The following is a 19,159-nucleotide window of genomic DNA, read 5'->3' on the forward strand; positions in this document are numbered from 1 at the left end:
AGTCTCTGTGTTCTATAAATAAAAAAAAAAACGATTTTCGAAAAATTAATGAAAGAGCAAAAGAACAGAATGTGGAAAATGGGAGCCTTATCTCTCTGTTTTTTTTATTTAAATTTTGGTTAAAAATTTACTCGATTTTATTGGTTTTGTGCAAAGTAGATAGCATGCAATTTTGTTGCAAATAATTTTTTGTTAAATCTTATTTAATTATCATTATAATGTTTAACCTGTTTCCCCTTTTTTCAAATTTGCCGGAGTAATGTCTAACGGTTATACAATTTAAAGTTGAACTTAAAACGAAGGCTACAATAGTGATTTTATCATATTTTCATATGAACTGATCTTTAAAATCTCTAGAAAACTGTATTGTGAAAAGTAAATAGCCCAACGCTCAACCACTTGAAAACAAATGCTAATGAAGGGATGTTGAAAATAGTTTTATATTGTTTAACACCTTTTATTGTTATCTTCTTCTGTAAAAGTTGCTAAAAAAAGTGCTTAAAGAGAGAAAAATGCCACTAAATACATCTTTTCTCTAACTCTAACTCTAACTCTACTAGCTAGTACGCATTCCTCCAATGAATTCAATTAAGCAATCAAACTGATGCACAATGTCACTTTGACTTGATAAAGGAAAAAAAGTTTATTCTAACACTAAGAATTCGAGAGATTGATACAAATATATGGGAGTTAGCGATCTTCAATTAGCGGAACCAAACAATAGCGGAACTTTTCAATTCGCTAAATGAATCCAAACTTAGCGGCAAAATTAAACCGCTAACAAAAAGTTAGCGGACTAACTAGCGAATAGCGGATTAGCGCTTTGATGCCGAACACTGGAATATAAGATACCCCTCCCTCCTTTCAGTGGGGAGATAGGAAGGGCGGAGGGGGGCAACCTTACAATTTTCCACATAACTCGAGAACTAATCGAAATATTGGAACCATATTTGGCATGGGAGGAACACAAGTAATGTTTCTATGGTTATTTTTGACCCCTCCATTCTTTCAATGGGGATGTAGGCAGGGAGGGTGGGCTTCTATACATTTTTTATTGCATAACTTAAGAAGTATTCGAGCAAATGGAACCAAATTTGGCTTGGAGGAGTTTTTGGGTACGAGAAAGGGTTCTATGAATATTTGATACCCTTCTCTACTTTTTGAGAAGAGATAGAAATAAGGGAGGGGGCTCATTTACATTTTTCAGCATTATCGGAAAACTTATAAAGCATATGGATCTAAATTTGACATGGGAAGGTATTTGAATACGAGAAATGTCTCTATGATATTTTGAGAACCCTCTGTTTTTCCTGTGGGGAAATATTAAGGTGGAAGGGTGCACTCCTTTAATTTTTTCCATCACTCGAGAACGTATCCAGCTAACGGAACCACATTTCGCTTGGTAGGGAAGTTGACTAGTAGTTACACGAACGCTCAGGATTCTGTGGTACTCTACTCAGCTGGTTCCGCAGTTACCTAACTGGTCGTAAATTGATTGTTCAAATGGGTGACACCTTTTCCAGGCAGTTCCCTGCCACCTCCGGTGTGCCTCAAGGCAGCCATTTCGGGCCGATTATTTTCCTAATTTATTTCAACGACGTGTTGTCACTCCTCGACGTCCCCAAACTCTGCTATGCTGATGACCTAAAACTATTTTACACCATAAACGACAACGGCGACATAAATTTTCTGCAATGTCAATTCAATCTCTTCGCTGATTGGTGCGTACTTCCTTGGAGACGAACCCATCTCACGTGTGAACCACTTTAACGATCTTGGCGTAATCTTAGATCAGCGCCTGGAATTCAAGGCACACAGCAACTAGGTATGTGATTGACAAAGCATCCAAAAGTCTCGGTTTCATTTTTAGAGTGGCGAAGGACTTCAAGGACGTGTATTGCCTGAAAAGATTATACTGCAGCATTGTTCGTTCCATCCTTGAATACGCTTCAGCTGTAAAGTGTCCCTACTACCAGAACAGTGTCGATCGGCTCGAGGCCATACAGCGGCGATTTTTGCGATATGCCCTTAGACACATGAACTGGCAAGACCCTTTCCGCTTGCCTAACTACGAACATCGATGCCGCCTCATAGATATCGACACCCTTCAAGCCCGCAGACAAGCAACACCTGCCTTATTAAGCAAATGAAGCCATATGTAAAATGTGATGTTATTTGGTTACGAAAAATTTTGTTATGGCAGTTCGTAGAGAAAGGCAAATAAAAATGAGTTTTTAATATCAGATTTAAAACAATTATTGGAAAACATGTGATGTGAAAGGTGAATGTGAAGGTATCGAAAATTTATTTAAAATGAAATTATTTTCACACAGTTTATTGAATTTTAGAAGGTGAGCAAAGCAAAATAGAGACGAACCAGGCAAAGGCTAAAAGTCTCTCTAATAAAGACAAAAAAAAAGTTACAAAAAATATTCAAAAAAAGTTTCCGTTTTTTTTTTAGTTAACCAACTACAATATTGTTGTGCACGGCCATTGGTACACTTGATTTTTGAATGTTTCTATTGCCGCGCACAGAAAGTTTTCTAGTATTTATCAGCAGTTAAACTTAGAGAACTTATTCGGAATTTCACAAAGTTTATTTAAGATTCACAGGCAAGTTTTCTAATCAATGTTTTCCTTCATAAAACAGGCTGAAAAAACACATTTTTTTGAAACAGTGTCAGAAGAAACGATTATCTAATAAAAATTGCTACAAAGTGTTGGAAATTTGAGGTTAGATAGCAATTCGGATTGGTTTACGTTTTAGTTGATCAGTTTTCTCGTGGATTTTCTGACAGCTCGCCGAATTTGTGATGATTAATCGAAATCGGGACCGAAAACATTGTTCCAATATATCTTCCGGCAAAATAATGCTTTGTAAAAGCGGCGCCTCATACTAATTTTGCGCTATAACTAGTATCACAAAACAATGACGACAAATCAGTATTTGATGTGTGAATCTTGAAAATCCTTACCTGAGAATAATCGCAATAAGCCTGAGAACCATGTAAACAGCATTTTTAACTGTTTGGATACCTTATGCACTGTTTAAACCAAATTAAGAAGTGCGCGGCCATTGGTACACTTGTGAGCGGCGATTGGAGCAAGCATCATAAGCGTGCGCGGCCATTGGTACACAAACACTTTTTACATGCGAACTATGTAATGAAAACTTTACCACTGAACATGCACTACTAAAATGCATTCAATTCAACCATATTCGAAATCATTATGATTGGAATCGATATTCCAATCTGCTCGAAATGATCCAAGATTTTAATGAAGAAAAATTGAGAGAAATTCTCAATTTTCTCGAAAAAGCACGAATGAAAATCTAAGCAGTACAGAAAGGAAGTGGAAAACAAATGAAAAAAAGGAACATCCCTATTATAACAAAATGCACACGACTGACAACGTTTTCGTAAAAGTGGTGATATAGAGTACCAAACTCTCGGCCATCAACTCAAATTCATACATACATACCGTGACCGGCCCTAATTCTGCGCAGTCCCAAACTCTGCGCATTTTCATATTCAAACAGAAATATTTCAAGATGTGATGAATAAAATATCCATGAAACAAGCTGAAATTCTTCAGTTTCTGTTTATCTTCAAAATGCTTCCAATTATTTTGAAATCTGATGAATTGTTCGCGAGAAATTGAAAAAATCAAAATAAATGTAGGAAGCAAACGTTGGAAAATGGCCGCCGTTAGCAGTACAGCTTAAGTGTTAGGAAAACAAAAAGATCAAATGAAACAGTGTTAAACAGAATTTTCTCATTGGAAATGCCTCTACGGGTAAGATAAAATCATTCTGAACATGACTGCTTAAAAATTTGTGAAAAAAAATGGTTTTTCAAATCAAAACAATGATTTTACCAATGCGCAGAATTTGACACCATTTGTTTACTTATGTTCCTAATGCGCAGAATGAAAAGCACCGGAGTGAATTGATGTTAAAGCTGCAAGGAATTGAATGCAGGGAGTTAGGAAACTTTCAATTACAGTTTTCTAATAACTTTTATGAAGATAGTGTATCCGTAAAGTTGTTGGGAGTTTCTTAGGAATCTCTTCGAAACTATATCTTTTGTTGACAAAAAAAAAGAAAATTTTGATTTGCGTTCTCTATCGTGTGCGCGTGTTAACCGTTCAGTCCCAACTGTACAGACTGTTCCGACGTATAGAAGCAGTTCCGGCAAGCCACAAAATCGCCCCAGCTGGGGGAACTACGCGAAGATTCTCTCGTTTTACCCGCTCACTCGCACTCGTTGACTAACTGATACTGCATGATATTGAACCAAATGAAGCAGCGCGTAGTTCCCCCAGCTGGGGCGATTTTGTGGCCCGCCGGAACTTCTTCTGTACGTCGGAATAGTGTGCCACCAACGAAACAAGTTAATTTGACCAGATCCGGAGAAGAACGTGATCAATCAACAAATATTGGGTAAGCGAGCTTCAGGAAAAGGCATCTGCAAGTAACATGTAGCAAGTGTAACAAATAGTGAAAGAAAGTGTCACAAGATCCAAGGCTTGAATTGGCCCTTTTTCATAATTTGCAATAGTTTACTAAGCGTAAAACATGTTTTTAAGACTTTTTAATTAAATTCAATGTTTGTCTTACAAGTACGGAATGGTATATTGGCTTTATTTGGGTGCGCAGAATATGGGACATATGCGCAGAATTAGGAACAAATAGAAAATAGTGCGCAGAATAAGGGCCACTTGCATTTTTTCCAAATATTGTAAATAATCCACATTTTTGCTCCGAAATTGAGCTCTCATTATTTTTGCCGTTAAATTTGTTAGTTAACCCAACTGTTCACGAAATTTTGAGGCAATTCATTGAAAGATAATTTTTTTATAACTTAAGGGAACATCCATAAATGACGTAGCTTTTTTTGTGAATTTTTATACACCCCCTCCCCCCTCGTAGCATTTCGTCACAAAATCATATACCCCCCCTAGATAATAACGTAGCTTTAATAACCCCCCCCCCCCCATTTTTAAAAATCGGTTTTTAATTTATACTTTTATTATCAGCATTTTGCAAGAATAATAAAAAAAATAACAAAAAAAATGGAAAGAAGTTATAAATGGAAGTTTAAAAAAGCATATCAATCAGTCAAAAAAATCAAGCTACCTTTCAACAAACAGGATAGCTAGTAAGGCGTCGTACACAAATTACGTAACGCAAAAAATCTAGAATTTAGACCCCCTCCCCCCACCCCTATGTAACAATAAGTAACGTTTGATAGGACCCCCCTTCTATAGTTACGTAACGCTAAATACCCCCCCCCCCCCTCCATATTCAATTTTGAAATTAAAAGTAAAAGTACACAAAGTAACGGGGGTTCTGGGTTCATCTGGGCCCCGTCAACAGTAATAATAACTGTGGGCTTGATCTCTCCTTGATAACGCATGATCTCATCGAACTCTGGTAGTTCACACACCCTGTTGAAATCCAGTCCATGGGAAAAAGCTGTTGATAAACAGTGTTTCCCTGAACGCACCTACTTAACCACCATTGAAGCTTTCGAACAAGGGGTGCGTAGATTTACTCGCCAAAAAAGAAAATTACAATTCTTTTCTTTATGTTTTTTCCATCAATTTGTTACATAACTGAACCAAGTACCCCCCCCCCCCTCCCCCCTATGTAACAGCAAGTAACGCAGACACAACCCCCCTCCCCCCCTACATGCGTTACGTAATTAGTGTACGACGCCTAAGTATTCAATCAGTTGCGTCGGTCCAAATTATCTCCATTCTGGATTCCAATGAAATCGTTGGGCAGCTTTCCTCCATCGTCTGTTCGGCTGGAATAATTGCATCTGCGATGTCAGCTGCCTCCACCCACTCTCCATCGTCCTCCGGAGTGATGACCAGCACTTCGTTTCCTCTTTTGCCTACAATTCGCTTTGGACGAATCTTTCTATTCGAGGCTGGGGCCTTGTGGATTTTGCTATGCTCCTTTTGGTGAACATTCGAAGCAAAATATAAATTGCATTTCTTGCATGTACGCTCCTTGGTACGCTTGAAAACAGTCGATAGGTGTCAAAAGCTACATGTTCAGACTGGATTGAATTAGGCATAATTTTGCTCAATTTTGATTTTTTTTAAATTAAAGCTACGTAGCTTTACTTGAACTCCTACCCCCCCACTCGTCACACATCGTCACACAAAGTCAAACTCCCCCCCTCCCCCACAAATGCTACGTCATTTATGGATGTTCCCTAAAACATTTGAAAAATCCTTAACTGCGCAGAATTAGGGCCGTTCACGGTACATACTTTTTACAAATTCGCGTTTTTTGTGACGTTACAATGAAAAATCTCTCACTTTTAAATTTTTCCCTTAAAGAACGTAAGTTCTACTACGTGTCAGTGCTTTTCTTTTCGGAATCACACAAAATACGATTTTTGTACGGCACAGAGAACATTCATCATTGCTTAAATGTGCGGCCATTGGGTCCTTCACGGTAAATGTATATGGTCGGTGATTTGAAATTTGATGATGATTTTTTACCGTACACCCATTGCCACCCAAGTAGTTTGAGAATTCGGAAAACTAAAACTGCCATTAATTCTTTTAGTCGATACCATTTATTGCAATATACGGTTTAACCACTGCTTGTGTACAGCTATACTATGTACTACATAATTTTAAAGTAATGATATTTCGAACAACCAATTCGTATCGAGGAGGGACTTTGGAAATGGAATCATCGTTCTTTAGTTACAGTTATCGACTGTCTATATACACGAGTTACTTCATATTGTGATACGTTTAGCTTATTTGTTTTATGAAAGGGTAGAAAAATAGTTTTCAACTTTTTAAGGGCGTTGAAATTGTTAACAGCTGTTGTGGACAAAACTTACTACTGCCGATGTGAATGTGTAGGATTTTTTTTTCATATTCTTTCGTTTCATTGACATGTTTGTACTAGACTATTAAGATTTTAACTGATTTTGAAAATGGAATTATGTTGTGCATGTTTATATTATTCGGTACTTTAGCTTGTTTTGTTCAACAATTGACTATCGATATCGAATCCCTCCTGCTGCTACTACTACTGAACGTTAGTGGGTATACATGAGTAATTCAATGTTGGCTAATAGGCCCTACAGTGATAAGTATTTTGAGAAGTTAGCTTAACCGACACTTAGAATGTACCTTTTATTGTAATTTATCACGGTTACAACTACACTTCAAACATGTCTTTGTCGCAACTGCTACGTACTACTTAAAATGCCTCCAAACCACAGTAATGAGCTAAGAAATGCATCTAGCGTGCAATAAAATATATGTAGAAAGAAAACAAAAAAGTGGTAAAAAGATTTTAACATAAATAGCTTTGAATAAATATTGAGCAAGCTGAAGGATTGAGATTAAACAAATGAAAATCTAGTTCAAAGGAGAAACAATTCAAATTAGTTCCTATGTAAAATTCAGTCCATAAAATTATCGAAGGTGTAAAAGCCTTTGGAAAAACAGAGAAATGATACGAGATTTACAATGCTTCAACGTTCTCGTCATTTTCGTCATCGGACGCGGATGATTCCATGGCATTTTCGAAATTCGAAGATTCTGATGTTTCAGCCGATGAACCGTTTTCCTTATCTTTCAACAGGACTTCCGCTGCCGAGGTTTGATGGTTTGATGCCTCGGGGTGGTCAACTAACTGACTGCTAACGCTACTGTTACTGCTGTTTGTGTTATCGCCGGAACATCCGGCTTCGGTTGCTAGAGAATCCATTACATAATTTTCTGAATCTGATGAAGATGGTTCCGGTTCAATTTGAGCGATAGCTTTGGGAGGAGTGCTGGATCGAGGAGCTTGTGCATCGTTAACAAGTATTACTGGTGGAGTGCTGTTGGATTCTCTGGATGGCTCCCTGTTGATAGGGTTTCGATCATTTTGGAAATCGCTAGAACGGAATGTTCCATCCGTAATTCTTCGTATTTCGCGAGGTCTGGATGAGTCGCAATAAACTGACGCTCCTGCAGGTCGAAATGTGTTGTCCTCGAAATTGAACGACCAGTTTCTCAAAGAATCAACGGGTGCTCCAGGTCGATCAACTCGACGAGCGAGGCCTGATCGAGCAGGACTTTGCGGTCGGTTTCTATTGAAGTGACAAAATGCCGAACTAGGGCTAGCATATTCACTCCTTCCGGAGGAAGGTGATTCTACCGGAACGTTTTCATATTCATGTTCACGCAAACGGGACAACTGGGGCACGTTACGAAGCACTCGTGGGTAGCTTCCGTTCATTGTGGGATATTCCCTGGCCGGAGGAATATAATCTCCGTACTCGTGCGATTGGATTTCATCTTGCCCGTTCAGCTTCATTAGCTCTTGATGATTAGTAGTGCTGCCACAGCCATCACAATTTCGAGAAAACATGAAGTTGAAGTCTATGAACTTGTAATCAGGAGGAGTTTGACCAACCCACATGGGAAGCCATTTGTTAACCAATAGCCACTGCAGAGACGGTTTCGTGACTCGGTTTACTGACGTGTCGCTTTCGGATTGATCGGAGTTACTGTTGTGATTGTTTTGATCTTTCTTTGATTTGATTCTTATCTTTGGAATGGTTCCGGTAATTTTTGCATTGCTTGTACTCGGCGTAGGATTCGCAGCAACAGTATTAATGGGAGCAGCAGCATTCTCGCTACTAGTAACGTTTGTGCTATTTGGTTGATTGGGTATCCCGTTTTTGCTTATATTATTCATAGATTGAGAATTTTCACCTCCGAGGCAACTGAAGAAACTTTTTACTTTCTCCGAAGAAGAATCTTTGGCTGTACCAGAAGTGTTATTATTCGCCGAGGGATTAAGCCTGATGTGACCTATAGCTCCAAGGTGACTGTGTCCCATAACTGTGTAATGGCCTCCAAGATTGTAGTGATCGATGTTTCCACAAGAAGAGCTCAAATGGCGTTCAATGCGTCCTATTCCGTGGCCGATCACATCCAATCTGCCGAACAGACCACGGTTGGATGCATTGTTTGCAGCCGATCCAGTGTTCTGATATGCAGGCTCCTCTCGAACACGCTCGTATAAGTTGGTATCATGTTTTGAACAGACATTTGGATTGGGATACATATAATATTGACAAGATTCGGTGTCATCAAAACTTCGTTGCCGCGGAGTACGGATGTTACTTGGATTACAGCGAGGACGATTAAAATCTAAATTAATGTTCTGGTAACGGGTTCCGGGCCCAAAATTCGATGCATTTTGATAGTAGTTATTACGCATTCCTCCACGAGGAACATCATAACCGGCTGTTCTGTCGTACAGTTCATTGCGGTAGGCTGAAGGATGTAAATTTTGTTGCATTTGCAGCATACTAGGAGGCGGAGGGGGACAAACTCCTCCCATTTGCATATTGTTACGCAAACGAGCCATTTCTGAGGCTACTGATGCGGATGGGCCATGTTGTTGATTGTTGTTGAGGGTTGGTGCAATGTTTGCTGCTGCTGCTGCTGCTACTGCTACTAGTGAAGGGTTCTGAACTACAGCAGGGGGGACCGGTGCCACACCAGCATTGGCCGCAGCAGCTGCTGCAGCAACAGCCGCATATTGCTCAATCGATTCGTAAATATTTTCGTAGTGAACATTATTATTGTTTGTGTTATTATTATTAGTACCATTGGCGTTATTGTTAGGGGTTTTGTTTTGAGCAGGTGGATTGTATCCCACTGCTCCGGCCTCCGAATTTAAACCTTCGGCTTGACTATTTTCATCATCGTTGTTTTGACTATTGTTTGCTGCACTACTATTGACAAATATTGAACAATTTGCGTAACGTGAATTATTGTTTGCTGTGGCGGTGGAATCGCCCTGCTGTTCGCTTCACATGGGCTTATCTATCATTGCCACTCCAGCATAACTGCGCCCGATACTCATCGAGGCCGGCAACAAACGCCACGAGTTGGTTTCCGGAGTATAAACCTCAACTGAAGCCAAATTGGAACTTCCATCATCACCTCCAACTACGAACAACATTCCCTTGTGGGCAACAACACCGGCATTGCGTCTGCAGAATGCCATATCGGCTACCTTATGCCAAGTGTTGGAATCAGCATTGTAGGCTTCAACAGATTTCCTCACTAAAGGTCCATCATGCCCACCAACAGCATAGAGAATGTTGTCCAAAACTCCTACTCCAGCGCCACTTCGTCGCTCGGACATTTCTGCAACTTGAGTCCATGTATCCGTTGAAGGATCGTACCGTTCTACAGTTGCCAGACACTGTCGCGATGCTCCATCGTAGCCTCCTACTGCATACAACAAACTGTGAACGACACCAACTCCAACCGAGCTTCGTCTAGTTGACATCGAAGCTATAAATCTCCATTCTTGGGTTCTCGGGTCGAACATTTCTGCTGAACTCAAGCCAGTCGATCCATCGAAGCCTCCAACGGCATAAATGCAATGATTCAAAACAGCGACACCGAGCGTAGATCGTCTAGCTTCCATGCTATTACAAGTAGTCCACTGATCTTGCGTGGGATCATAAACGTCCACCGTTCGTACCCGAAGCGATCCATTGAATCCTCCGATGGCGTACACTTTATCACCCAAAACAGCCAACCCTGCACGGCATCGTCTCGTAGGCATTTCGGCAACCTGGTACCATCGCTCCTCCCGCAAATCATAACATTCCACAGAACGTATAGCCTTCGGAGCTTGTCCGCCAATCACCAGCAACACTTTTGGCAATCCGACCGGTTGTCGCGGAATAGTTCGCGGAGTTTTGAAGGAAGTCTTCTGCTCCCCCTTGAGCAAGTGATACTTGAGTGCTTCGATGATGTAATCCTTACACTGTAGATCACCTTTGAGCAGGTGTTCTTTCTCGACTCGCTGCACCAGATATTCCTGGGACAGTAAGGGAAGCCGAACGTGTTCCATGAGGTCGGCCAAAAAGTACTGACGGCCGGGGACGTCATATTGGATCCAGGTAATCACACATTCGTAGACCTGTAAATGGAGGCAGAAAAATTAGTAAGTTAACTGTTGCATTGTTTCTTTGTTTTTCGAAATCGCTCCATCGTGCTCGACCTCGAGAGCTTCTTACCTTTTCTTCCGAGGGAACCGAAAGTCTATCGCTCTTAATCAGATTTACCACTTGTTCACTTGTGAGATTCAAGAATTCTTCCTGTTGAACAACTTCCCTAAAAATAGATTCAAATTTACATGATATACTTTTTACCGAGCTAACCAGAATGAAGTCTTACGAAAAGTGCTGCTCAATGTAAGTTTCCGCGTAGTTGAGCAAATCGATGCAACCATGAATGTCGGCAAAATCCCTAATGCCCAAACAATTGCTAGGATCCAGCTGAGTCTGCAGATAGTCACAGCATGCATCCCGCACATCGGTCAGCTGCAGCAAATTGGCCGCCGTCAGAAGCACCTGTACGTTTTCTTCGGTCACTTCGACAACCGATGTGTAAACGTACTCCATCAGCAACTGCAGCGCCCGAGGATCCACACCCTGTAGGGTGATCCGATCTTGTCGGCTCTCTTCGAATCCAGTGAACATCGCGTAGAAATACGGACTACACGAAGCGAGGACCATTTTGTGCGCAGGAATCTCGATGCCATCGGCCACCAGTATCACGTCGCATAAGAGATTTTGTCTGCAGAAGAAAACGCGAATAATTTGAGTTAAAAAAAAAACGAAAACAAACTTAGACATGCTGTGGGAGTTTCATGTGGGATAGTTACTCTCGCATATTGTTCATGGCCTCGAACGAACGCTGAGTGTGAATTTTGTTCTGATAAGCCCCGGTCGCTTTGTCTTTGCCATTCGAGCGAGGCAGCTGCTTTTGGGAACTTTCATCCAGCGAATTTTGACTTGCATATCGCACCAGAATACAGCTGAAAGTAGACGCGAGAAAAAACAAACGGAGATGTAGCAAAACGAGCTTATTAACATACAATAAGGAATAACAAAAGCAACAGTGAGATCATCTGGGATTGATACCCGATGCCTTCTTCTTGTTTTACTTTTTCTTGTTTTCCGCTCGATTATGTCGTCTCAAAACAGAATAGTAAAAATATAAACATTGCCAATACATAGCCAATGATGAGAACTGATGAGATCGTTGTGATGCTGCACTAACACAGAGATGACGTTGGGAAAATCGATACGAAGGTCATTTTGAAAATTTTGGAAACCTTTTCAAAAATTTTGAATTCGTCAAAATTTTTAATTTGATGATCCTAATGTAAAAGAATTACAGATGCCCCATTATTGTTTGAAACTACCTTCCACGTTCCATCGTGCCCTCAGCTGCCGAATTCTGACTGCTTCCGGTATTACTGTTGTTGTTATTGCTTAAATTGTTCATCATATTCAGAGTGTACTGGATGATCGATATCATACACTAGCGCCCAAACTGACAAAAACGGTTCCAACAGACGAAGCACAATCTCCACCAATCTGAAATGGCCTTCTATTTCTAATTCCGTCTGTTCGAAGCTGGAGCCTGCTGTTATGGAACTGCTGGTCGTTTTCGTCTGCACACAATGGCGACCCCCGTATCAGCTGAAGTGAAAAAACGTTTTTCTACGGATACCAACTGTTTCCGAGATCTTTCCGTTATCGCAAATGATAGTGCAGCTGCAAATCTGCTACTAGCAGCCGAATTTGTCACTGGAAAGCTCCATTTGTGGGGAAATTTTTATGTTTTTCTTGCACCGTCTAGCAAACACAGAAACACTTTTCCACAAATCGCACTCGCTTCAGATGAACCGATTCGCGGGCCCTTTACCTTTTCGAATACACGCACACAAGCGAGCCTTGTTTGTTTTCGGTTAAAAACAGTAACCGCGATGCCAAAATGTTATGTTGTTAGGTAATTTGAAAAAAACATAAAGAAAATCTTGAAAAAGTTTTCCAAGCTCACACTGTAAACGTCTCGAATAATAATTTTTGGTTTTTTGCGATTTTTTAATAAAAAAGTGTGCAAATATGATTCGGTTGCTTGAAGACATTTTAAGAGAATATTAAATTTGAATATATTCTACTATAGTTAAAATTATGTAAAAGTTGGAGGCTCAAATTACTCTGAAAAAACGACAAATTACAACTTTTAAAACTCAGCTGGCAGCACTTGCAAAATTAGAAATCGAACCGATTCAAATCGAACTGTCAGTTGGTTAGATGGATTCTAAAGTTTCGTACAACATTGCACACAAAAGATTGTCGTGTTCAAAATCTGTATTTCAGATGCGGAAAAACCGGGGAAAAAGGGTTTTATCACTAAAATTTTCGATTCTTTCTTTTTTGTTACATTACGGCCTTTGGTGAAGATTCGATGACTTTATATCTTACAAAATATCCATCTACGTATTAGCGATACGGGGTACGATAATACTTTTTAGTAGCTTGGATGGCAGCATCGAAAAAAAATTTTTTTTGGTCAAATATTAACATTTTAATGGTTTACGAGTGAATTAGAGAAAGTTGTTCGTCATGTTAGAAGTCAAATTCTAAAATGTTCTCTAATGTTCTACGCATTTACGGTGTAATGGTGGAGTGGAGTAATTTTTAAAATTTTGTATTGTTTTCAGAATATAAAACATTAACAATATTGAAAAAAATATAAAGTGCCTCCTAAATGACAGAAAAAAAAACAAAAAATATAATAATGTCATTTTATAATTGTTCACAAATTTGAAAATTTATACAATTTCTGAAATACAAACAATTTGTATAAATTTCACAATTGTCCAATTTTTACAATTTTTAAAAAAATTAACAATTTTTACAATTTCAACAAATTTTACATATTTTTATTTTTTTAACATTTTGATCGATACAACTAAATTTGACAATTTCAGCAATCATAATTTTAATAACAATAAAATTGACAATAATTTTGCCAAATTAAAAAAACAGTGAAATTTAGATCCATTTGAAAAATTTGACAATTTTGTCAATTCAGACAATTTTTGCACTTTGAACTATATTGAACTAATTTATACCTTTAAGATATTTTGAAATATTTCCACAATTTTGACAAATTTGAAAACTTTGACAATTTTGACACAAGTAAAAATTTTGAACATTTTGACAATTTTTATAACTTCGACAATTTTGACAGTTTTTACAATTTTGAAAACTTTGACAATTTTGTTAAATTTGAAAATTTTTACCATTACTTTGAAAATTTTAACTATGACAATTTTGACAATTTTGAGTATTTTAAAAATGTTGACAATGTTAACAAATTGGACAATTTTGACAATTTTGACAATTTTGATAATTTTGAAAATTTTGACAATTTTGACAATTTTGACAATTCGACAATTTTGACAAAGTTGACATTATTGACAAAAATTTTGTCAATTTTGACAATTTTGACAATTTTGGAAATTTTGACAATTTTGACAATTTTGACAATTTTGACAATTTTGGAAATTTTGACAAATAGGACAATTTTGACAATTTGGACAATTATTTTGACAATTTTGACAATTTTGACAGTTTTGTCAATTTACAAATTATGACAATTTCGACAGATATGATAATTCAAATTTTGTGATGTGATCTTGACAATTTTGACAATTCGACGAATGCGACAATTTTAACAGATTTGAAAATTTTGACAATTTTGACAACTTTGACCATTTTGACAATTTTGACAATTTGGACAATTTCGACAATTTCGACAATTTTGACAATTTCGACAATTTTGACAATTTTGACAATTTTAACAATTTTGACAATTTTGACAATTTTGACAATTTTGACAATTTTGACAATTTTGACAATTTTGACAATTTTGACAATTTTGACAATTTCGACAATTTTCACAATTTTCACAATTTTGACAATTTTGACAATTTTGACAATTTTGACAATTTTGACAATTTCGACCATTTTGACAATTTTGACAATTTTGACAATTTTGACAATTTTGACAATTTTGACAATTTTGACAATTTTGACAATTTTGACAATTTTTCAATTTTACAATTTTGACAATTTTGACAATTTAACAATTTTAACAATTTTGACAATTTTGATAATTTTGACAATTTTGACAATTTTGACAATTTTGACAATTTTGACAATTTTGACAATTTTGACAATTTTGACAATTTTGACAATTTTGACAATTTTGACAATTTTGACAATTTTGACAATTTTGACAATTTTGACAATTTTGACAATTTTGACAATTTTGACAATTTTGACAATTTTGACAATTTTGACAATTTTGACAATTTTGACAATTTTGACAATTTTGACAATTTTGACAATTTTGACAATTTTGACAATTTTGACAATTTTGACAATTTTGACAATTTTGACAATTTTGACAATTTTGACAATTTTGACAATTTTGACGATTTTGACAATTTTGACAATTTTGACAATTTTGACAATTTTGACAATTTTGACAATTTTGACAATTTTGACAATTTTGACAATTTTGACAATTTTGACAATTTTGACAATTTTGACAATTTTGACGATTTTGACAATTTTGACAATTTTGACAATTTTGACAATTTTGACAATTTTGACAATTTTGACAATTTTGACAATTTTGACAATTTTGACAATTTTGACAATTTTGACAATTTTGACAATTTTGACAATTTTGACAATTTTGACAATTTTGACAATTTTGACAATTTTGACAATTTTGACAATTTTGACAATTTTGACAATTTTGACAATTTTGACAATTTTGACAATTTTGACAATTTTGACAATTTTGACAATTTTGACAATTTTGACAATTTTGACAATTTTGACAATTTTGACAATTTTGACAATTTTGACAATTTTGATATTTTTGACAATTTTGACAATTTTGACAATTTTGACAATTTTGACAATTTTGACAATTTTGACAATTTTGACAATTTTGACAATTTTGACAATTTCGACAATTTTGACAATTTTGACAATTTTGACAATTTTGACAATTTTGACAATTTAGATAATTTTGACAATTTTGACAATTTTAACAATTTTGACAATTTTGACAATTTTGACAATTTTGACAATTTTGACAATTTTGACAATTTTGACAATTTTGACAATTTTGACAATTTTGACAATTTTGACAATTTTGACAATTTTGACAATTTTGACAATTTTGACAATTTTGACAATTTTGACAATTTTGACAATTTTGACAATTTTGACAATTTTGACAATTTTGACAATTTTGACAATTTTGACAATTTTGACAATTTTGACATTTCTGACAATTTGAACAATTTTGGTATTTTGGTCAATTGGGACAATTTCGACCATTTGGACAATTTTGAAAATTTTAACAATTTTGACATTTCTGACAATTTTAACAATTTTGGCAATTTTGACAACTTAAACAATTTTTACACTCCTATACTTTTATACAATTTTTCAAATTTTCCAATTTATACAATTTTTACAATTTTCAAAAACTTTACTTATTTTACCACTTTTACACTTTTTACAATTTTACAATTTCAAAAATTTCCAAAATTTGCACAACTTTCACTTTTTTTTTAAATTTCTTTAATTTATACAGTTTTTGAAATTTACAATTTTTTTGCTATTTCTTACTATTTTGACAATTATTACTATTTCAGAATTTCAACAATTTGAACAGTTTTGCATATTTTTACCATCTTTACAGTTTTAACAATTTTAAATTTTTTGAGTTTTTATCTTGTTTTAATTTTTAACTTATTTACTTTCGCATTTTTTTTTTATTTTTACAATTGTACCTTGTTTTTTAAATTTATACAAATTTTGGCAATATTAAACATTTTTTTTATAATTTTAGCAACTTTAACATTTTTTGCTATTTTTGATTGATCTTCAATTTTTTTATCGGTTGCTGAACCTAAAATAAGGTTGCCACCCAGCCGGGCAAATCCAGGCAGATTTTGTTTAAAAATCTAACAAAATCCGATTCCTAATTTTCAACCCAAAATTCGGGCAAATTTGATAATAACCCAAGATTTATTCACCAAAAATCAAGCTTAAAAACATTTAAAAAAAAATTATCATCGCACACACCAGAGCCTATTAAATCATATTTTAAACGTCTAATAGTTTTAAGCAGTCTTCACGGAGCAACCCATGTGCGATGTGCATAAAAGTTTACAAACCCACTTGTACCCTACTGGTGAAGTGCGTGTTGAACTTGCTTTGATGAAAACATGCTCGAACTCAAGTGTAGAGTGCAAGTTTAAACTTGGGTGCGCTTTCATGTTTGAAATGTTTTAAAACCAATCACAGCAGTCAGCAGTGGTAGTTTTGAACTTTTATTTCGGTTTCGGTTGACGCGGGGAGACTTTACTCCTGAACTCATCCCTGCTATCATTCATAACTGCTGCTGTTTCTCGGGGCAAAATATCGACTCTGGCTTAAATCTAACGGTAGCGATCACCTGAAACTGAACCGTAAAATATACGGAAGACACATCTATGTCCTGGAGAAGAGAGGTATGTTAATAATCAGTGTTAGTTGTGTATTATGAATAATGCCATGTCAAATTTTCTTTACAGAATTTTTGTTTTTGACCGATTATTTGACGAAAATAAGCTGACAATTTGCGCCTTGCCAACCGCTGCCAGGCCAAACTAATTCGGTTTCTGTGGAGCGCTATGTTTCGATACTCAATAAATCGATAAGCCAATGCGACTATCGGGCATCCCCTCGTACGTCAGAAGACAATCCGCCATGCATTCCCTCTCACACTACGTGCGCGGTCTCGCTCACTCATCCACTCACGCGTCAAGCAGCGGACCTGCCAGGTCGTCGGCCGAATCGCGAGCAAAGCGACACGGGAGTGCAAGCGGTATTTGGCCAGGTAAGAACTAGAATATTATCCGGAGAACCTGCCTCCATTCCAGAGCTGGCCACACAGTTTCTTGCAGTTTCCAGTAAGCCAAACCTACCATCAACTGTCTAGCTAGCGGCCATATTTTCTCCAACTACTTTTGAAACGGATATTCGGTACGAAAAGCGATCAACTGTGGACATTCTGGCATAGCTGTGACCCAGGACGTGGAGCGTGTTTATTCAGTTGTCTGCAAGCAGTGCATCTGAATATATGCATAACAAAATCTTCATCAAATAAATTTAATTCTAAAGCTTGTATTTGCTATGACCTTTAAATTATGCCTTCGAAATTAAATGAATTTAATAAGATGTCTTCACTGTTTGATTTGTTAATTCATTTTTGAAAACGATTCCTTAAGATAGTCTCTTGTCCAATCAAGATTATAACTTTGACGATATGACTCATCTCGTGATGATCTTCGGAACATCAGCGGCTAGTCACAATCAGTATCTTCTTGAAATGCTCTCTGCTAAATTTCATTTGTTACCCGCCCGCATGCATTTTGGTTTCCAGTGTTTTGTGCCGCTGATCACAAGAGATTCGTCGAAATGTATAGCTTGATGTAGGAGGTTCTGTTTGGAAGATCCATTATCGGCCTCACGTTGCCATGTTTCACTTGTGTGGTCAACACAATTACTAAGGACAACTTTCCAGGATCCATATAAGTGTGGTATCAACGAATTAAAAAGAACCTATTTTCTCTGTGAAAGTTTACGCCCGGTGCTCGGAGACTGAGTATTGATGATGCCCCTTTTAAGTTTGGCTACTTATGCGTAGTCACACGAGGTTATTTCTTTTCGCGAGACGTTGTGACAGTCTCAGGTGTCACCTAAGCACGACAAAACTCGTTGAAGCACCCAAAATATTTCAACCGTTGCCTAGTGTGACGTGACTATGTGTACAAACATTTATGTTCGAACCTGAGTACGAACATCGGGTACAACTTGTACGCTCGGGTTGCTGTTTTTGAAAAACCTATGTTTTGGATTGAATAAAAATCCAAGGTGAACTTGTGCCTTAAATTTTGCACCCAAGTTGAACTTGGTGCATGTTTTCGTGAAGACTGGTTTTAAGGTTTATTTTTGAACGCAAAACTAAAAAATTAAAATATCTCAATTTATGTTTTTTTGGTTGATTTTGCAAATATAGTGAATGATGTTTTTCTATCAAATATCCGGGCAAGTCCGGATAAAACCAGGCATTCTGGTAAGCTTAACCTAAACAGTTGTCTTGAAGTATACACATATGTTTCAAAAGAAAATTAACAAATGTCACCCAAAAAATCATATTC

At 36.8% G+C, this 19,159-nt stretch overlaps 1 protein-coding gene and 1 long non-coding RNA gene across 3 annotated transcripts; one reads left to right on the top strand and one right to left on the bottom strand.

The window, feature by feature from the left end:
• Positions 1-6,580: 6,580 nt before the first annotated feature.
• Positions 6,581-12,741, bottom strand: LOC129746519 (ring canal kelch homolog). Of its 2 annotated transcripts, none has more exons than XM_055740197.1 (5): positions 12,275-12,741; positions 11,732-11,884; positions 11,242-11,643; positions 11,082-11,178; positions 6,581-10,984 (listed from the first exon to the last, which is right to left on the bottom strand). In XM_055740197.1, the coding sequence occupies exons 1-5, from the start codon at positions 12,388-12,390 to the stop codon at positions 7,508-7,510; spliced, it is 4,245 nt and encodes a 1,414-aa protein (XP_055596172.1). In that variant the 5' UTR covers positions 12,391-12,741; the 3' UTR covers positions 6,581-7,507. The 2 variants fall into 2 exon arrangements, with proteins under 2 accessions (XP_055596172.1, XP_055596173.1); XM_055740198.1 differs by having other exon boundaries at positions 9,857-10,984.
• Positions 12,742-17,264: 4,523 nt separating this feature from the next.
• On the top strand, positions 17,265-18,176 carry LOC129749642 (uncharacterized). The gene is made up of 2 exons (XR_008738112.1): positions 17,265-17,467; positions 17,531-18,176. It is a non-coding gene; the product is annotated as an uncharacterized LOC129749642 (long non-coding RNA).
• The last annotated feature ends 983 nt before the right edge of the window (positions 18,177-19,159 follow it).

Source organism: Uranotaenia lowii, chromosome 2, assembly GCF_029784155.1.
Source record: "Uranotaenia lowii strain MFRU-FL chromosome 2, ASM2978415v1, whole genome shotgun sequence".
NCBI lineage: Eukaryota > Metazoa > Arthropoda > Insecta > Diptera > Culicidae > Uranotaenia > Uranotaenia lowii.

Coding starts and splice junctions, on each gene's coding strand:
- LOC129746519 (XM_055740198.1), bottom strand. CDS start 12,390: ATGATATCGATCATCCAGTACACTCTGAATATGATGAACAATTTAAGC. Junction 11,885..12,274: donor GGCACGATGGAACGTGGAAG/GTAGTTTCAAAC, acceptor GTCTACTTTCAG/CTGTATTCTGGTGCGATATG. Junction 10,985..11,081: donor CGGTTCCCTCGGAAGAAAAG/GTAAGAAGCTCT, acceptor CTCCATTTACAG/GTCTACGAATGTGTGATTAC.